Source organism: Mytilus trossulus, chromosome 14 (assembly GCF_036588685.1).
Source record: "Mytilus trossulus isolate FHL-02 chromosome 14, PNRI_Mtr1.1.1.hap1, whole genome shotgun sequence".
In the NCBI taxonomy this organism is placed as follows: domain Eukaryota; kingdom Metazoa; phylum Mollusca; class Bivalvia; order Mytilida; family Mytilidae; genus Mytilus; species Mytilus trossulus.
This window is the reverse complement of record NC_086386.1, coordinates 4,765,886-4,788,249: the sequence shown is the minus strand read 5'-3', so window position 1 is coordinate 4,788,249 and position 22,364 is coordinate 4,765,886. Positions and strand designations below refer to the sequence as shown.

The 22,364-nt window shown below is 37.6% G+C and overlaps 1 protein-coding gene and 1 long non-coding RNA gene across 2 annotated transcripts in view; both read left to right on the top strand.

Moving 5' to 3' along the window:
- The window catches only part of LOC134697181 (uncharacterized), a 53,200-nt gene extending 38,109 nt beyond the window's left edge, over positions 1-15,091 (top strand). Inside the window, exons 2-3 of the long non-coding RNA XR_010103080.1 lie at positions 13,440-13,502; positions 14,199-15,091. This is a non-coding gene — a long non-coding RNA (uncharacterized LOC134697181). The remainder of the gene's footprint in view (positions 1-13,439; positions 13,503-14,198) is intronic.
- A 4,829-nt stretch (positions 15,092-19,920) lies between these two features.
- LOC134696612 (uncharacterized) lies at positions 19,921-22,058 on the top strand. The gene is made up of 3 exons (XM_063558480.1): positions 19,921-20,032; positions 21,097-21,159; positions 21,558-22,058. Exons 2-3 carry the CDS (start codon positions 21,154-21,156, stop codon positions 21,978-21,980), a joined length of 429 nt encoding a protein of 142 aa, XP_063414550.1. The 5' UTR covers positions 19,921-20,032; positions 21,097-21,153; the 3' UTR covers positions 21,981-22,058.
- The last annotated feature ends 306 nt before the right edge of the window (positions 22,059-22,364 follow it).

The window sequence follows — 22,364 nt, the reverse complement described above, 5'->3', positions numbered from 1 at the left end:
CAAACTAGATACCCTAAGGAACATTCAGTTAAAGTTTGGAAGTATTTGGCCCAGTAGTTTCAGAGGAGAAGATTTTTGTAAAAGATTACTAAGATTTACAAAAAATGGTTAAAAATTGACTATAAAGGGCAATAACTCCTAAAGGGGTCAACTGACCATTTCCGTCATGTTGACTTATTTGTAAATCTTACTTTGCTGAACATTATTCCTGTTTACAGTTTATCTCTATCTATAATAATATTCAAGATAATAACCAAAAACAGCAAAATTTCCTTAAAATTACCAATTCAGGGGCAGCAACCCAACAACGGGTTGTCTGATTCATCTGAAAATTTCAGGGCAGATAGATCTTGACCTGATAAACAATATTACCCCTGTCAGATTTGCTCTTAATGCTTTGGTTTTTGAGTTATAAGCCAAAAACTGCATTTGACCCCTATGTTCTATTTTTAGCAATGGCGACCATGTTTGTTGATTGATCAAAACTTTGGATACAATTTATAAATTAGATACCCTAAGGAACATTCAGTTAAAGTTTGAAAGTATTTGGCCCAGTAGTTTCAGAGGAGAAGATTCTTGAAATAGTTTACGACGACAGACGACGACGGACGACGACAGACGACGGACGACAGACGACGGACGACGACGGACGCCAAGTGATGGCATAAGCTCACTTGTCCCTTCGGGACAGGTGAGCTAAAAATGGCTTTCATAAAGTAGCAACCAATTAACTTAAAAAAAAGGGGGAGGGTTATTTTTTTTTATCTGCGTGCGTTTTTATTCCTTTTTTTTCCATGCTGGTGATCAAATACTTTTTTTCAATATTTAACACTATAATGTATGGGGAAACTCTTAATTCAGAACATTTTTTTTATCATCTGTATGACCATATTTTTTTTCATAAAATTGGTGATCGGAATATTTCCATTCCCACCCCCATCCCCCTTTTGAAGTCAAATGGTTGTTTCCTAACCGCTAGAAAAATTGTCCAAAAATTTTGAATTCAGATTTACGTAATTAACATTTAAATGACATATAGTTTACAAGTGGGAACAAATCTTATGTACAGGTAGCTAAACAAGGTGTATAGATGTGAACAAATGTAATGTGAAACCAGTGTACACTACGTATACACTAAACAAATTGTAAACATGTTTACTCTACACGGCGTTTGGTGTGAACACGGCCGAACATAAACATAAACATAAACAATGAATAGAATGTCTTACCCATCAACTTTCTTAGAAAGACTAATGTTCTCTTCATCGGTATTTGGAATGCAGTTCACTCCAAAAACAGTATACCCCAATGCCTTTACGAACAAGTGGGCCTTCCCCTAATTCATCATCGCACATGTGACAACGTGAACTCGCTTTAAAACATTGGGGATCTTCTTCAGTCATAACCAGGTCTTTTTATCCATGTGCATGTCTGCAATGTCCTTCATCTCCTCTTCCTTACAAGCCACACATATATAACTGGGTACAGTTTTGTTTCTTTGTATTTTCCAACATCGTACCTGACGCGGTAGTAAAAAACCTGAAGGCGTATTTTGTTGGTAAGCATTCGTGTAAGCTTTTGACTCGTCAGGTTGGCATGTGTCTATATGTTATAAGTAACATTAAACGTCAGCATAATTAACCTAAGGAAATCACATTTTACGTTTACAGTTGTATATCTTATAAAGGTATCTTCTTCGGGTATCTTGATTTTCACTCCAGCCCTCTATCTAATCCCAATACTATAAATTTTCGTCTAAAATGTCTTCTCTCAAACAGTGCTTCTTACACTTTCGACAAAAAATACTTTAACATTGTAGATGACACTTGGGCTCTGAACAAATGTGATAAACTTTTTTTTATCTAGCAGTAATGTTAGTTTAGTTACATGTCTGCGTGGGTTCTGTCCTTTCCGATGTTCTTTGAAATTTTTCTCGGGTTCTTCATTTTTTTAATCGTTGTTGTTTATTTCAACACCATCATACCCAAACACGTTAATAGAAAAGCTAGTTCTAGTGTTTAGCCTTTAGAATTGGTCAATGTGTTTCAAACACATGAGGGAAACTAAACCCTTCTGGTTCAACTCATTTTCACGTTTTTTTTTATATTGGCGCACTTTGTGTGTACTTTTCTGATTCACCTCTTTATGTGTACTTTTGATAACACAGCTCACGTTAATCGTTAATAATGGCCTTCTTTTGTGCTAGTTTTACTGAAAGGCGAATGTATCATTTACTCTTCAGGGGTACAATTTATCCATATGAAGGTGTAATTCTACAATATGTCTTAACGGTCACCCCCTTCAATCACGCATGCAATATGCTATACTTTCATAACTGTTAACGTTAGTTAAGTGTCTTAATTGATTGATTAGGTAAAAATAACTATAGTTGACCTAAACTAGAGGCTCTAAAGAGCCTGTGTCGCTTACCTTGGTATATGTGAATTAAACAAAGGAAGCAGACAGTTCATGACAAAATTGTGTTTAGGTGATTGTGATGTGTTTGTACATCTTACTTAACTGAACATTCTTGCTGCTTACAATTATCTCTATCTATAATGAACTTGTCCGTGTAGTTTCAGTGGAAAATGTTAGTAAAAATTTACAAATTTTATGAAAAGTGTTAAACATTGATTATAAAGGACAATAACTTCTAGGGGGTCAATTGACCGTTTTGGTCATGTTTGACTTATTTGTGAATCTTACTATGCTGAACATTATTGCTGTATACAGTTTATCTCCATCTATAATAATATTCAAGATAATAACCAAAAACAGTTAAACTTCCTTAAAATTACCAATTTAGGGGCAGCAACCCAACAATGGGTTGTCTGATTGATTTGAAAGTTTCAGGGCAGATAGATCTTGACCTGATAAACAATTTTATCCCATGTCAGATTTGCTCTAAATGCTTTGGTTTTTGAGTTATAAGCCAAAAACTACATTTTACCCCTATGTTCTATTTTAAGCCATGGCGGCCATCTTAGTTAATTGGCCGGGTAAAAAAACCCACAATTTTCAAACTAGATACATCAATGATGATTGTGGTCAAGTTTGGTTAAATTTGGCCAAGTTGTTTCAGAGGAGAAGATTTTTGTAGAAGTTAACGACGCCGGACGACGGACGACGACAGACGACGGACGACGGAAGCCGGACTCCGGACGACGGACGCCAAGTGATGAGAAAATCTCACTTGGCCTTTTAGTCCAGGTGAGCTAAAAATGGAACGACTTTCACCTGTTGCGGGGTTGGTTTTTACCAACTCTACTCCATGTACTCGAAGCATCTACTGTACCTTCGATGCCTTCTTCACTTTTGTGCTTCTGACATTTTACTAATCAAATGTATGCAAAGCACTTTGACTTGCCTAAAAAATGGTCCAATGATCACTGTGGTAATTTTCTACCATCTTTCACCTTAATAACAGATTCTTTTTCTATGTCTTGTCGGGTTCACACATAATGCGTTTTGACTCCAATAAGCTTTACCAGCACTTCCTTAGGTTTTCTACTTTAATCTTTTAACCCAAAATCCTTTGCCAAGAGGGTACCCGTTTTAAGTAGTAAACTTTTAACCTGTAGGGCATCACTAGCCCTTATGAGACGTTGGGAATGATTTTCTGGTGAATACCTACTCCGGAAAATATTTGTTTCCTTTATATTATTTTCATGCAAAATGTGACTAGTCTACTCAACTCAAGGTGGTTTTTGAAAAGTTCCTGCAAATATCAAAATGTTCCGAATTGTATATTTTTAAATGATTGTACCTTTTTGACTTGGTATTCAAACAGTCTGGAAAGTACTCGCTGTCCTACCCATCTAATGCATCATTTTTCTAAAAACTTTGTTTATTTCTTTAACTCAACATACACTTATATATTCTTTACAGAAAAAAAATCAATTGTAAATACTCTTGAGAGGGTTCTATGAAAATATGACTCTGTTTAATTAGCTAGCTATGACATCAATTTTACTCGGATTTTGTCATTTCAGGTATTTCTTATATTCTGTATTGATGCAATAAACGTACAGAACTTAGTGTAAATTAACAGCAGTCAGAATGTAACGTTGAATATTAACCATGAAGTTAAAGTAACAACTCAGCAAACTTCCCAGATTAACAACAATTCGGTTCTTCTCGGCATATCCCTACGGCATAATTCCGAACCGGACCTAACTCATTTTAAAAGTATTAACCCAAGCTATTCTCCACTTAAATATTTTTCTGGGATCCGGGCCCGTCTGGCCACCACAGAGGTTCAAAGTTGCCCATTTACGTATTTTTCATATCACCTACACATTCGGTACTCTTCGGCATATCCCTACGGCAAAGTTCCGAACCGGACCTAGCTCATTTTAAAAGTATTAACCCAAGCTGTTCCCCACTTAAATATTTTTCTGGGATCCGGCCCGTCTGGCCACCACAGAGGTTCAAAGTTGCCCATTTACGAATTTTTCATATCACCTACACATTCGGTACTCTTCGGCATATCCCTACGGCAAAGTTCCGAACCGGACCTAGCTCATTTTAAAAGTATTAACCCAAGTTATTCCCCACTAAAATATTTTTCTGGGATCCGGGCCCGTCTGACCACCACAGAGGTTCAAAGTTGCCCATTTACGTATTTTTCATATCACCTACACATTCGGTACTCTTCGGCATATCCCTACGGCAAAGTTCCGAACCGGACCTAGCTCATGTTAAAAGTCTTAACCCAAGCTGTTCCCCACTTAAATATTTTTCTGGGATCCGGGCCCGTCTGGCCACCACAGAGGTTCAAAGTTGCCCATTTACGTATTTTTCATATCAATCACACATTCGGTACTCTTCGGCATATCCCTACGGCAAAGTTCCGAACCGGACCTAGCTCATTTTAAAAGTATTAACCGAAGCTATTCCCCACTAAAATATTTTTCTGGGATCCGGGCCCGTCTGACCACCACAGAGGTTCAAAAGTGCCATTTACGTATTTTTCATATCACCTACACATTCGGTACTCTTCGGTATATCCCTACGGCAAAGTTCCGAACCGGACCTAGCTCATTTTAAAAGTATTAACCCAAGCTGTTCCCCACTAAAATATTTTTCTGGGATCCGGGCCCGTCTGACCACCACAGAGGTTCAAAGTTGCCCATTTACGTATTTTTCATATCACCTACACATTCGATACTCTTCGGCATATCCCTACGGCAAAGTTCCAAACCGGACCTAGCTCATTTTAAAAGTATTAACCCAAGCTATTCCCCACTAAAATATTTTTCTGGGATCCGGGCCCGTCTGACCACCACAGAGGTTCAAAGTTGCCCATTTACGTATTTTTCATATCACCTACACATTCGGTACTCTTCGGCATATCCCTACGGCAAAGTTCCGAACCGGACCGAGCTCATTTTAAAAGTATTAACCCAAGCTATTCCCCACTAAAATATTTTTCTGGGATCCGGGCCCGTCTGACCACCACAGAGGTTCAAAGTTGCCCATTTACGTATTTTTCATATCACCTACACATTCGGTACTCTTCGTCATATCCCTACGGCAAAGTTCCGAACCGGACCTAGCTCATTTTAAAAGTATTAACCCAAGCTATTCCCCACTAAAATATTTTTCTGGGATCCGGGCCCGTCTGACCACCACAGAGGTTCAAAATTGCCCACTTACGTATTTTTCATATCACCTACACATTCGGTACTCTTCGGCATATCCCTACGGCAAAGTTCCGAACCGGACCTAGCTCATTTTAAAAGTATTAACCCAAGCTGTTCCCCACTTAAATATTTTTCTGGGATCCGGGCCCGTCTGGCCACCACAGAGGTTCAAAGTTGCCCATTTACGTATTTTTCATATCACCTACACATTCGGTACTCTTCGGCATATCCCTACGGCAAAGTTCCGAACCGGATCTAGCTCATTTTAAAAGTATTAACCCAAGCTATTCCCCACTAAAATATTTTTCTGGGATCCGGGTCCGTCTGACCACCACAGAGGTTCAAAGTTGCCCATTTACGTATTTTTCAAATCACCTACACATTCGGTACTCTTCGGCATATCCCTACGGCAAAGTTCCAAACCGGACCTAGCTCATTTTAAAAGTATTAACCCAAGCTATTCCCCACTAAAATATTTTTCTGGGATCCGGGCCCGTCTGACCACCACGGAGGTTCAAAGTTGCCCATTTACGTATTTTTCATATCACCTACACATTCGGTACTCTTCGGCATATCCCTACGGCAAAGTTCCGAACCGGACCGAGCTCATTTTAAAAGTATTAACCCAAGCTATTCCCCACTAAAATATTTTTCTGGGATCCGGGCCCGTCTGACCACCACAGAGGTTCAAAGTTGCCCATTTACGTATTTTTCATATCACCTACACATTCGGTACTCTTCGGCATATCCCTACGGCAAAGTTCCGAACCGGGCCTAGCTCATTTTAAAAGTATTAACCCAAGCTATTCCCCACTAAAATATTTTTCTGGGATCCGGGCCCGTCTGACCACCACAGAGGTTCAAAGTTGCCCATTTACGTATTTTTCATATCACCTACACATTCGGTACTCTTCGTCATATCCCTACGGCAAAGTTCCGAACCGGACCTAGCTCATTTTAAAAGTATTAACCCAAGCTATTCCCCACTAAAATATTTTTCTGGGATCCGGGCCCGTCTGACCACCACAGAGGTTCAAAGTTGCCCACTTACGTATTTTTCATATCACCTACACATTCGGTACTCTTCGGCATATCCCTACGGCAAAGTTCCGAACCGGACCTAGCTCATTTTAAAAGTATTAACCCAAGCTGTTCCCCACTTAAATATTTTTCTGGGATCCGGGCCCGTCTGGCCACCACAGAGGTTCAAAGTTGCCCATTTACGTATTTTTCATATCACCTACACATTCGGTACTCTTCGGCATATCCCTACGGCAAAGTTCCGAACCGGACCTAGCTCATTTTAAAAGTATTAACCCAAGCTATTCCCCACTAAAATATTTTTCTGGGATCCGGGCCCGTCTGACCACCACAGAGGTTCAAAGTTGCCCATTTACGTATTTTTCAAATCACCTACACATTCGGTACTCTTCGGCATATCCCTACGGCAAAGTTCCAAACCGGACCTAGCTCATTTTAAAAGTATTAACCCAAGCTATTCCCCACTAAAATATTTTTCTGGGATCCGGGCCCGTCTGACCACCACAGAGGTTCAAAGTTGCCCATTTACGTATTTTTCATATCACCTACACATTCGGTACTCTTCGGCATATCCCTACGGCAAAGTTCCGAACCGGACTTAGCTCATTTTAAAAGTATTAACCCAAGCTGTTCCCCACTAAAATATTTTTCTGGGATCCGGGCCCGTCTGACCACCACAGAGGTTCAAAGTTGCCCATTTACGTATTTTTCAAATCACCTACACATTCGGTACTCTTCGGCATATCCCTACGGCAAAGTTCCAAACTGGACCTAGCTCATTTTAAAAGTATTAACCCAAGCTATTCCCCACTAAAATATTTTTCTGGGATCCGGGCCCGTCTGACCACCACAGAGGTTCAAAGTTGCCCATTTACGTATTTTTCATATCACCTACGCATTCGGTACTCTTCGGCATATCCCTACGGCAAAGTTCCGAACCGGACTTAGCTCATTTTAAAAGTATTAACCCAAGCTGTTCCCCACTTAAATATTTTTCTGGGATCCGGGCCCGTCTGGCCACCACAGAGGTTCAAAGTTGCCCATTTACGTATTTTTCATATCACCTACACATTCGGTACTCTTCGGCATATCCCTACGGCAAAGTTCCGAACCGGACCTAGCTCATTTTAATAGTATTAACCCAAGCTATTCCCCACTAAAAAAAAATTCTGGGATCCGGGCCCGTCTGACCACCACAGAGGTTCAAAGTTGCCCATTTACGTATTTTTCATATCACCTACACATTCGGTACTCTTCGGCATATCCCTACGGCAAAGTTCCGAACCGGACCTAGCTCATTTTAAAAGTATTAACCCAAGCTGTTCCCCACTTAAATATTTTTCTGGGATCCGGGCCCGTCTGGCCACCACAGAGGTTCAAAGTTGCCCATTTACGTATTTTTCATATCACCTACACATTCGGTACTCTTCGGCATATCCCTACGGCAAAGTTCCGAACCGGACCTAGCTCATTTTAAAAGTATTAACCCAAGCTATTCCCCACTAAAATATTTTTCTGGGATCCGGGCCCGTCTGACCACCACAGAGGTTCAAAGTTGCCCATTTACGTATTTTTCAAATCACCTACACATTCAGTACTCTTCGGCATATCCCTACGGCAAAGTTCCAAACCGGACCTAGCTCATTTTAAAAGTATTAACCCAAGCTATTCCCCACTAAAATATTTTTCTGGGATCCGGGCCCGTCTGACCACCACAGAGGTTCAAAGTTGCCCATTTACGTATTTTTCATATCACCTACACATTCGGTACTCTTCGGCATATCCCTACGGCAAAGTTCCGAACCGGACTTAGCTCATTTTAAAAGTATTAACCCAAGCTGTTCCCCACTTAAATATTTTTCTGGGATCCGGGCCCGTCTGGCCACCACAGAGGTTCAAAGTTGCCCATTTACGTATTTTTCATATCACCTACACATTCGGTACTCTTCGGCATATCCCTACGGCAAAGTTCCGAACCGGACCTAGCTCATTTTAATAGTATTAACCCAAGCTATTCCCCACTAAAAAAAAATTCTGGGATCCGGGCCCGTCTGACCACCACAGAGGTTCAAAGTTGCCCATTTACGTATTTTTCATATCACCTACACATTCGGTACTCTTCGGCATATCCCTACGGCAAAGTTCCGAACCGGACCTAGCTCATTTTAAAAGTATTAACCCAAGCTATTCCCCACTTAAATATTTTTCTGGGATCCGGGCCCGTCTGGCCACCACAGAGGTTCAAAGTTGCCCATTTACGTATTTTTCATATCACCTACACATTCGGTACTCTTCGGCATATCCCTACGGCAAAGTTCCGAACCGGACCTAGCTCATTTTAAAAGTATTAACCCAAGCTATTCCCCACTAAAATATTTTTCTGGGATCCGGGCCCGTCTGACCACCACAGAGGTTCCAAGTTGCCCATTTACGTATTTTTCATATCACCTACACATTCGGTACTCTTCGGCATATCCCGACGGCAAAGTTCCGAACCAGGCCTAGGTCATTTTAAAAGTATTAACCCAAGCTATTCCCCACTAAAATATTTTTCTGGGATCCGGGCCCGTCTGACCACCACAGAGGTTCAAAGTTGCCCATTTACGTATTTTTCATATCACCTACACATTCGGTACTCTTCGTCATATCCCTACGGCAAAGTTCCGAACCGGACCTAGCTCATTTTAAAAGTATTAACCCAAGCTATTCCCCACTAAAATATTTTTCTGGGATCCGGGCCCGTCTGACCACCACAGAGGTTCAAAGTTGCCCACTTACGTATTTTTCATATCACCTACACATTCGGTACTCTTCGGCATATCCCTACGGCAAAGTTCCGAACCGGACCTAGCTCATTTTAAAAGTATTAACCCAAGCTGTTCCCCACTTAAATATTTTTCTGGGATCCGGGCCCGTCTGGCCACCACAGAGGTTCAAAGTTGCCAATTTACGTATTTTTCATATCACCTACACATTCGGTACTCTTCGGCATATCCCTACGGCAAAGTTCCGAACCGGACCTAGCTCATTTTAAAAGTATTAACCCAAGCTGTTCCCCACTTAAATATTTTTCTGGGATCCGGGCCCGTCTGGCCACCACAGAGGTTCAAAGTTGCCAATTTACGTATTTTTCATATCACCTACACATTCGGTACTCTTCGGCATATCCCTACGGCAAAGTTCCGAACCGGACCTAGCTCATTTTAAAAGTATTAACCCAAGCTATTCCCCACTAAAATATTTTTCTGGGATCCGGGTCCGTCTGACCACCACAGAGGTTCAAAGTTGCCCATTTACGTTTTTTTCAAATCACCTACACATTCGGTACTCTTCGGCATATCCCTACGGCAAAGTTCCAAACCGGACCTAGCTCATTTTAAAAGTATTAACCCAAGCTATTCCCCACTAAAATATTTTTCTGGGATCCGGGCCCGTCTGACCACCACAGAGGTTCAAAGTTGCCCATTTACGTATTTTTCATATCACCTACACATTCGGTACTCTTCGGCATATCCCTACGGCAAAGTTCCGAACCGGACCGAGCTCATTTTAAAAGTATTAACCCAAGCTATTCCCCAGTAAAATATTTTTCTGGGATCCGGGCCCGTCTGACCACCACAGAGGTTCAAAGTTGCCCATTTACGTATTTTTCATATCACCTACACATTCGGTACTCTTCGGCATATCCCTACGGCAAAGTTCCGAACCGGGCCTAGCTCATTTTAAAAGTATTAACCCAAGCTATTCCCCACTAAAATATTTTTCTGGGATCCGGGCCCGTCTGACCACCACAGAGGTTCAAAGTTGCCCATTTACGTATTTTTCATATCACCTACACATTCGGTACTCTTCGTCATATCCCTACGGCAAAGTTCCGAACCGGACCTAGCTCATTTTAAAAGTATTAACCCAAGCTATTCCCCACTAAAATATTTTTCTGGGATCCGGGCCCGTCTGACCACCACAGAGGTTCAAAGTTGCCCACTTACGTATTTTTCATATCACCTACACATTCGGTACTCTTCGGCATATCCCTACGGCAAAGTTCCGAACCGGACCTAGCTCATTTTAAAAGTATTAACCCAAGCTGTTCCCCACTTAAATATTTTTCTGGGATCCGGGCCCGTCTGGCCACCACAGAGGTTCAAAGTTGCCCATTTACGTATTTTTCATATCACCTACACATTCGGTACTCTTCGGCATATCCCTACGGCAAAGTTCCGAACCGGACCTAGCTCATTTTAAAAGTATTAACCCAAGCTATTCCCCACTAAAATATTTTTCTGGGATCCGGGCCCGTCTGACCACCACAGAGGTTCAAAGTTGCCCATTTACGTATTTTTCAAATCACCTACACATTCGGTACTCTTCGGCATATCCCTACGGCAAAGTTCCAAACCGGACCTAGCTCATTTTAAAAGTATTAACCCAAGCTATTCCCCACTAAAATATTTTTCTGGGATCCGGGCCCGTCTGACCACCACAGAGGTTCAAAGTTGCCCATTTACGTATTTTTCATATCACCTACACATTCGGTACTTTTCGGCATATCCCTACGGCAAAGTTCCGAACCGGACTTAGCTCATTTTAAAAGTATTAACCCAAGCTGTTCCCCACTTAAATATTTTTCTGGGATCCGGGCCCGTCTGGCCACCACAGAGGTTCAAAGTTGCCCATTTACGTATTTTTCATATCACCTACACATTCGGTACTCTTCGGCATATCCCTACGGCAAAGTTCCGAACTGGACCTAGCTCATTTTAATAGTATTAACCCAAGCTATTCCCCACTAAAAAAAAATTCTGGGATCCGGGCCCGTCTGACCACCACAGAGGTTCAAAGTTGCCCATTTACGTATTTTTCATATCACCTACACATTCGGTACTCTTCGGCATATCCCTACGGCAAAGTTCCGAACCGGACCTAGCTCATTTTAAAAGTATTAACCCAAGCTATTCCCCACTAAAATATTTTTCTGGGATCCGGGCCCGTCTGGCCACCACAGAGGTTCAAAGTTGCCCATTTATGTATTTTCAATACCCATAATTGAAGATTCTTATAGTCACGTTGATCTCTACACCCAATTTTATATACTACAGAGTCTATAATATCGTTGCATTTAGGGTATTGAAACACCAGGGGTGTAACTGTCATCTGATCGGTCTCCCGTAGGTTTTCACAATATATTTATTCTCTTTTTGGCTTTCCATAGATATTTCTTTTTATATTTTGGAATGTTTTTAGAGTGGCCAGCTTTAGTTTTAGTCGTATATATTATTAATTAAATTAAATCTTGGTTGAATCTTTGATGTCGTTTTATTGATCAAAATCTTTATTACATAAAGACAAATATGCAACTTATATAAGGGTTTATATTCGAGGACAACGAGAATTTACGACAGCTTGAAGGGGTCATAAAACAATTTGCGGCGTAATTTTTCACTCCTGTTAACTATGAAATCATACTTTTTAATGATTTTCAACTAAATTTTGATATTGAACCATCTGCTAGCAACCGGTTGTATATTGAATATCGAATATCAAATAACAAACCGGCAGTTAACTTCACATACATATTTAAAACGTAATGAAATGCTTTTAAAATCAGTACAAGCCGCGAAATTGTCGAATTCCGCTGTTAAACTATATTTAACTAAGATTTAGCGATTTTAGGAACGTTTGAGTCTTATGCAGTTTTTTGGTTTTTAGACATATCGTCAAAATTGGCTGCTGGAAAAAAGTGGCTGCTAACTTGATTGGCCGATAAAAGTGGCTGCCAGCTTGAGTCTGGTCAACTAGAAATGTATTGATTTTGATACTTTTCCTTAACAAATTATTATTTTTCTAAAGTATTCTTATATAATTTTGAGGCCCTTCATAGTTTGTGGTTCGTTGTGAGCCAATGCTCCGTGTCGAAGGCCGTGCATTGACCTATAATGGTTTACTTTTAAAAAATAATTTGTTTTTTGGATGCAGAGTTGCACATGTCTTATTGGCACTCGCACCACATTTCCCTATGTCTATAATATCTATGTTTAGATTTGAGCAAACTCAACATCAATGTTTATTTTGCCGTAAAGAGTAGTTTTTACGCTTTTAATTGTTTTCATTCTCTATTTATATTTAAGACGACATTTATTTCAATATCTCCTGTATACGTTTCTTTGTTAAATAAGTAAAAACTCTTCAAAGATATCAATATAAGACTATATGACGCTATATATAATAATAAAAAAATAATATGTATTATAATTGCAAATGAGACAACTGTCCAAAAGAGACCAAATGACACTAAAATTAACAGCTATAGGTCACCGTACGATCTTCAACAATGAACAAAGACATATCGCATAGTCAGCTATATAGACACAAAAATTGCATAAAAATATGTAAAACAGTTCAAATATCAACAAATTATGACTATTCTTAAGGTGTATGCTTCTTTGTATTTTCTGTTAAGAATATTTTCACTAATATTCTGTTCTACTAACTGTCTATAATTGTTTTTACAAGCAAATCTTTAAGACATTTTGTTTTTTTAGTGTATGACCATCTTTACATAATTTGAAATATACTGGCGTAGAGGAAGTTCAATATATATACAAAGAATCTTGTACAATGCATGATTTATACCTCCGATGGACATTTAAAAAATAAAGGGGAACACATCTTTGTTATTTTAAATCTTTAAAACTTAAAATGATTTTATATAAGTGTTAGATTTCAAAATGTTCTATTTTTATATATTAACAGGTTTTGAAGACATAATTTGATGACAGTTTATTATCTTCTTTAACACAGAATTCAATCATGCAGGTATGTCGTATGTTAATAATTCGTAATGAGAAAACAATTTGGCATGTTATGTTACGGGCCGTAAACATGTTAAGAGACAAACATCATGACTATCAAACATGTACACTTGTGTTTTTAGGGAGTCCTTTGGGGCTCACTGTTTAGCGTGAGCCAGTGTTCTATGTTAAAGATTCATTGTACCATGAACTATTTGCTTCGGTAAGTTGTGACTTGGGTGAAGAGTTATCTCGTTGGCACTCATACCACATCTTACAAAAGGATGAAAAAAATGGTCATCAATCGCTTTGAAAACAGTTTCAAATAATAATATTCTGTAGTCATTGCAACATAACACTGTGTATTCTCCCGAATGAAGTAGACACTTTACAGAATTGATAAACCTCTAAGAATTTCAATTTTTACAAAGGAACCAAAAAATAGGGATAACAAATAGACGAAATATGATCTTTTCACACTCTCTTTTTTGAGTGTTTCTCGCTCCCATTGTATTACATTCTACTACCTAAGTCACATTTTGATTGTATTGATTATGACATAACAATTGTAGTTTTAAGGGTTTCGAACACCGCTTCAGTCTAGTGTTTCCTCTTGCTGTTTATACTGATTAAACAATAACATAAATTTTACATTTAAAATTTGTATTGCTGTCACTGTGTGCTGTTTACAGTGATTAAACAATAAAATCTTTTTTTCCAGATGAAATTTGTTTTTCTGGCACTGTGTGCTGTTTTAATGTACGCCAATACTGTACAAGGTCTTAAAACTAGATTTTGGAGGCAAAGAAGCAGACTATCAAATGTGTATCAATGTTACAACCAGTGTAACTACGGTTTGAAGAAGTGCCTCCATTACCAATGTAGACCAATCTATTATAACAGAGGGTATTACTACTACAATCAGTGTTGTCAGAACTGCCAATACATCAAACAGAAGTGCAACTACTTCTGTAATCAACATGGATACTATCCAGGATATAATCATAGATTCTAAACCTTGTAACTACTTCTGTAATCAATACCGATACTATCCAGGATATAACCATATATTCTGAACCTTGTAACTACTTCTGTAATCAACACCGATACTATCCAGGATATAACCATAGATTCTGAACCTAACAGTAACTACTTCTGTAATCAACACCGATACTATCCAGGATATAACCATAGATTCTGAACCTTGTAACTACTTCTGTAATCAATACCGATACTATCCAGGATATAACCATATATTCTGAACCTAACAGTAACTACTTCTGTAATCAACACCGATACTATCCAGGATATAACCATAGATTCTGAACCTAACAGTAACTACTTCTGTAATCAACACCGATACTATCCAGGATATAACCATAGATTCTGAACCTAACAGTAACTACTTCTGTAATCAACACCGATACTATCCAGGATATAACCATAGATTCTGAACCTTGTAACTACTTATGTAATCAACACCGATACTATCCAGTATATAACCATATATTCTGAACCTAACAGTAACTACTTCTGTAATCAACACCGATACTATCCAGGATATAACCATAGATTCTGAACCTTGTAACTACTTCTGTAATCAACACCGATACTATCCAGGATATTATATGTTATTCAGGTCTCAGACAGGGTATATACTGTGACATTCCCGGCTTAGAGTTTATATCCCCTGAGCCGAAGGCGAAGGGGATATAAGCCCTAAGCCGGGAATGTCACAGTATATACCCTGTCTGAGACCTGAACAACACATATATTACGGATTACCCCTGACTAAATGTTATTTTCCAGTGCAGGTATTTGTTGACAACACATATATTTTGAAAAACCCAACCTAATATGATCAGCATACGTGAAGGATTTTCTAATTTGCTGTGAACATAATTTTATCGTGTATGTAATAATTTATAATAACACTTTTTACATTAAATTTAAGTATTAAAAGTGTAAATTGCGTGTTTTTGTATCAAAAATGTATTATTGACTGAAGCACGTCATTCCTTTCCCTCTGTGAGCCTCTGACAGTCTGATAGCTTTTGACTACGTCACATAGTAACCGGTTTTATGATGACGTTTTTGAGGTTCCAATTGGGGATCAAAACGTCGTATATATACCCCGGCAGTTTCCTGAATATACACTGACATCTCTGTGTTGTTATCCAATCACAAACCTCGACACATTTGTAATCCGTAATATAACCATATATTCTGAACCTTGTAACTACTTCTGTAATAAACATGGATACTATCCAGGATATAACCATAGATTCTGAACCTTGTAACTACTTCTGTAATAAACATGGATACTATCCAGGATATAACCATAGATTCTGAACCTTGTAACTACTTCTGTAATAAACACCGATACTATCCAGGATATAACCATAGATTCTGAACCTTGTAACTACTTCTGTAATAAACATGGATACTATACAGGATATAACCATAGATTCTGAACCTTGTAACTACTTCTGTAATAAACATGGATACTATACAGGATATAACCATAGATTCTGAACCTTGTAACTACTTCTGTAATCAACACCGATACTATCCAGGATATAACCATATATTCTGAACCTAACAGATATTACATCTCGTCAACTTGGACAGGATATAACCATTGATTTTGAACCTAACAGATATTACATCTCGTCAACTTGACCATCTTTCTTTTATGGTCAGTTGATATTTCAATTTTCTTTATGAATCATTTAATAAAACATTGCAAATGAATTTATTCTTATATGCGGTTTTTTTTCTGTTACTTTCCGTTCACTAAGAATTGAAAAGTTTGAATCTATGTTAATAACATTTATCCACACAAACTCGAAATAAAGAACGCTACACATTTATCCCAATTCAATAGGAATAGTAATATTATCCATCTATCCCAAATAAACTCGAAATAAAAAAAAAACACAACACATCTACCCCAATACACTCTTAATCTACAACACCAAAATTTTAGACTGTCTCAATACACTAGGAATAGACAACACCACACAACTATTACAATACACTCTGAAAAGACATCACCACTCGTCTATCCCAATACACTCTGAATAGACAATACGACTCATCTATCTTAAAACACTCGGAATAGACAACACCATACATCTATCCCAATACATTCGGAATAGACAGGACCACTCATCTATTTTAATAACTCTGAAGAGACAACACCACACACCTATCCGAATATAATAAGGGTAGACAACCGGATTCATATATCCCAAAAACACTTGGAATAGACAACATTACACATCTGCCCCAATACACTTAACATAGACAACACTAAACATATACCACAATACACTCTGAATAGACAACAACACACATCTATCCATTTACACCTAGAAGAGACAAAACCACATATATAACCCAATACACTCGGAATAGACAACACCACACATATATCCCAATACACTAGGAATAGACAACACGACACATCTATCCCAATACACTCAGAATAGACAACACCACACATCTATCTCAATACACTAGGAATAGACAACACGATATATCTATCCAAATACACTCTGAATAGAAAAGACCACTTATCTATCTTTATACACTCAGAATAGACATCACACATCTATCCCATAACACTAGGAACAGAAAGCACCTAATATCTACTCCCCTACACTCAGAATAGACAATACCAAACATGTACTAAATTCACTCTGAATATAGACAACGCCAAACATCTATCCCAATACACTTAGAATAGACAACACGACACAGCTCTCCCAATATACTCGAAAAGAGAACACCAGTCATCTATTCCAAAACACTAGGAATAGACAACACCAAACATATATGACAATACACTCGGAATAGACAACACCAAACATCTATCCCAATACACTCAGAATAGACAACACCATACATCTATCCCAATACACTCAGAATAGACAACACCAAACATCTATCCCAATACACTCGGAATAGACAACACCATACATCTATCCCAATACACTCGGAATAGACAACACCATACATCTATCCCAATACACTCAGAATAGACAACACCAAACATCTATCCCAATACACTCAGAATAGACAACACCATACATCTATCCCAATACACTCAGAATAGACAACACCAAACATCTATCCCAATACACTCGGAATAGACAACACCATACATCTATCCCAATACACTAGAAATAGACAAGACCACTCATCTATCTCAGTACACTCGGAATAGACAACACCACACATCTTTCCCAATACACTAGGAATAGACAACACCATACATCTATCCCAATACACTAGGAATGGACAACACCACACATCTATCCCAATACACTAGGAATAAACAACACCAAACATCTATCCCAATACACTCAGAATAGACAACACCAAACATTTATCCCAAATTACCTTAGATTAGACAACAACAAACATCTATCCCAATACACTAGGAATAGACAACACCATACATCTATCCCAATACACTCAGAATAGACAACACCAAACATCTATCCCAATACACTCAGAATAGACAACACCAAACATCTATCCCAATACACTCAGAATAGACAACACAAAACATCTATCCCAATACACTCAGAATAGACAACACCAAACATCTATCCCAATTACCTTAGAGTAGACAACACCAAACATCTATCCCAATACACTCGGAATAGACAACACCACACATCTATCCCTATACACTAGGAATGGACAACACCACACATCTATCCCAATACACTAGGAATAGACAACACCAAACATTTATCCCAATAACCTTAGATTAGACAACACCAAACATCTATCCCAATACACTAGGAATAGACAACACCACACATCTATCCCAATACACTCAGAATAGACAACACCAAACATCTATCCCAATACACTAGGAATAGACAATACCACACATCTATCCCAATACACTCAGAATAGACAACACCAAACATCTATCCCAATTACCTTAGAGTAGACAACACCAAACATCTATCCCAATACACTCAGAATAGACAACACCAAACATATATCCCAATACACTCAGAATAGACAACACCAAACATCTATCCCAATACACTCAGAATAGACAACACCAAACATCTATCCCAATTACCTTAGAGTAGACAACACCAAACATCTATCCCAATACACTAGGAATAGACAACACCACACATCTATCCCAATACACTAGGAATAAACAACACCAAACATCTATCCCAATACACTCAGAATAGACAACACCAAACATCTATCCCAATACACTTAGGATAGACAACACGACACATCTACCCCAATACACTAGGAATAGACAACACCATATATCTATCCCAATACACTCTGAATAGAAAAGACAACACATCTATCTCAATACACTTCGAATAGACAACACCAAACATTTAATTCAAAACTCGGAATAGACAAAACCAAACATCTATCCCAATACACCCGGAATAGACAACGTCAAATATCTACCTTAAAAACACTCTGAATAGACAACACCAAACATCTAACCAAAATTGGGATATAGATTCTGGTGCAAGAAGCTATGTGTCAAAAACTTATAACTTGTGCAAAAACCCTAAACTAACTTACATCTTGTACACAACAAGTATAAATATATAAGTACGTCTGAGCAAGCGACAACTCTGTAACAGATTTATCAATAGGACCACCAGCAGTGATGGTGATACATGGCTGTGTACATAATGTATATACAACTCGTCTAAACATCAACACAACAATGTTAGATCGCCTGCACTGTAGCCGTCCCGCTAGACCACACGACCATCTGGGCTTCATAAAAATGAAGCTTTCGGTGGCCGGGTGTTACCTTTCCACGTCAGTTTTAATCTAGCGTCGTACTACAGTCCATGATGAATAAGGCATCACATGTTGTGTCATGTGTTCTATTGTTTGTCTTTTTCATTTTTAGCTATGGCGTTGTCAGTTTGTTTTAGATTTATGAGTTTGACTGTCCCTTTGGTATCTTTCGTCCCTTTTTTATAGACACGATAAATTAACTATAGCAAAGAATCCTACAAATTTATGTAAGATACAGTCACAAAAAATAATTATATTTATAAGTACGTCTGAGCCAGTGACAACTCAACAACAGATTTATCCATCGGATCACCAGCAGTGATAGTGATACATGGAAACCTTGTTTAGGGGTCAGCCAGTCAACATCAGTTGGACACCAGTCAAGCTTAAAAAAAAAGGCCAAGTGCCGGTCTGACTTCTGTCGCATTGATGCTGATTTGTCAAATATGCGTTTTGTTCCCAGGACAATCAACTAGAAATAAAGATAAGCATACAACTGTATATTTAATTGCATTTAAAACAATTATGAAATTATTTTAAGAACTTGTAAGGATGTGTGGTTTTAAAATTTAAAAAGAAATTAAACTTTAATGAATGTATAAATATGACATAAAGATAAGCTTAATCACACTTAATAACGGGAAGAGACTTAACACGGGTAGGAACATCCTAACATCTCTATATAAATATGGTTTGTTAGATGTCTGGAGCATTATAAACTGTCAAGACATCTTAGGGGTAAGTACATTATAATTTACACATTATTGATTTATAGTTCATTCGGAAAGTGCAAAAAGATTTTATTTCTTAAAACAAAATATATGTACTAGGTAGAATGAAAGAATGCCTTTGACAATCCACGTTTTATTGAAATACCATCCCTTATATATCAAAGTTTACTTTTTAGAATTGTTCCAATACAAATCAAATGTTAATAACTGTTACACTTTACTTATAGATTGATATCCGGTTTTGAGATTGTCCGTTTAGGCAATATAAATAAAAACAAAATTTTTGTATATTATAAATTAGACATTTATATATACATGTAATTGTGGTATTATTAACTATATAAACACATAAATTAAAGTACAAATATAGGATCCGGATACAAGCTGCAACTAAATATAAAATTTTAATATATAAAAACATATTTCGTCTCAAATTTATACTGTTATTAGATAGGTATTATATTCAAGTGCAGTACATGTATTGAGTAAAACATGTATTGAGTAAAACATATTTGAGTAATACATGCATTGAGTAAAAGGTTATTTGTATTGACCGGAGTCTTAGTAGAAGGCCAACACAGTTGATTGAGACTCAATGCGTTCGAGGATATAAAACAGGATTCATATGAAAACTCCGATTTAAATACAACTTATTTTGTTTTCTGTTATACCACCTTTCAAAATATAGCGATGAAATTTCCTATTATGTTCCGGTAACTTGTTCCATAATGTGAAAGAAGGGACAACAAATTTACACCATACAAAGTTCTTATAATAATATGTGTGCGGTCCTTGCTTTTTAAAGGGTGTTTTTCTCCAGGCGCTCCGGCTTCTTCTGTCAATAACTCTAACGTTGAACACCAAAATTCCGAAAGGTTTAAAATATAAATGGGACCATACTTATCATCATATACAAAGCATTTGGTTTATACCGCTTGTTAAAAAATTCTATTTAGCAATAAACGAAAGTAAAAAAAAAGGGAATTTATTATAAATCTTTAAATGATGCAATTGATTCATTTGTTAAACTGACTTACTTACATTTTATATTTCTATTTTATACATTTTCAGGAATTTCAGACATACATTGAGGATCGTTTATAAACAAGTATAGCACAAAGTTTCATTATGCAGGTAAGGTGTTTATTGTCTTTAATTTCTAGACGATCGTTCTAATTGTTTTCTATCTAATTGAGACAAAGATTATAGCTGAAGTAACACAATTTAAAGCATTTTTTTTACGTTTACACTTACTTTTTTGTGTTTCACGTTGAAATACATAATAATTCTTATAAAAGTTGGACAAGATATCCAAATCTTTAGCGAAGGTTATTTCGTATGTATATTTCTTTATAATGGATTGACTTTAAAGTCTACAAAATAAAATGAAAAATAATGTAATATCTTGGTAGACAATGAAATATGATACATATAATTGTTTTCTTCGTTTTTCTATCTATGAGACTAATTAATCAAATTACATTTTATTCAAAGTACATATTTTTATTTTACCTCTTACTGATATGTTTCAGCTCAAGTTTATGTTGCTAGCAGTCGGTGCTGTTCTACTCTGTATCAACTTTGTAAAAGGAAGTTCCAGTGATAGTGGCGACAGGAACGATGGCGGGAGATTCGGAGGTAGGCAGAACAACGGTGGAAGATTCGGAGGGAGGCAGAACAGCGGTGGCAGGTTCGGAGGGAGACAGAACATAGGTAGCAGCGATAGTAGCGACAGCAGTAATGGTGGCAGAAGGGGACAACGACCAAACCAATGTTATTACCAGTGTGACTACGCCCTGCACAAGTGTAAAAATTATCAATGCAGACCCCTTTATCACAGCCAGGGATATTATTACTACAAGCAATGTGTCAATGACTGTCTATTTGTCAAAGAAAAATGTTATTTCTTTTGTAATGAGTACGGATTCTATCCAGGAGATAACCATCAATTCTAAGTGATTTCATAATCCAGTGATTTATAGTTAATATTCTCTTGTTTGGTTTAATAAATTGTTTAATAAAAACATATCAAATAGTGTTTTCACTTTAACATGACCGTGTTACTTTGGTAACATTGAACATTTTTATGTGGTACATGTACTGCGGTACATGTACAATGACGATTTTTCAATTTGTTAACTTTTGAGTTGAAAATATTCTTTCGTTGAAACTTATATGAAACATACACCCTACATTAAAAGATACAATTAGCAAACAATTAAAAATCTACTTTTAGGCCGACGTCTCATCATATATGTTCCTTTTATTTGAATGAATGAAAACACAAAGATTAGACTTTGGCGTAGACTTTATTAAATGAAGGTAATCGTACGACCTCC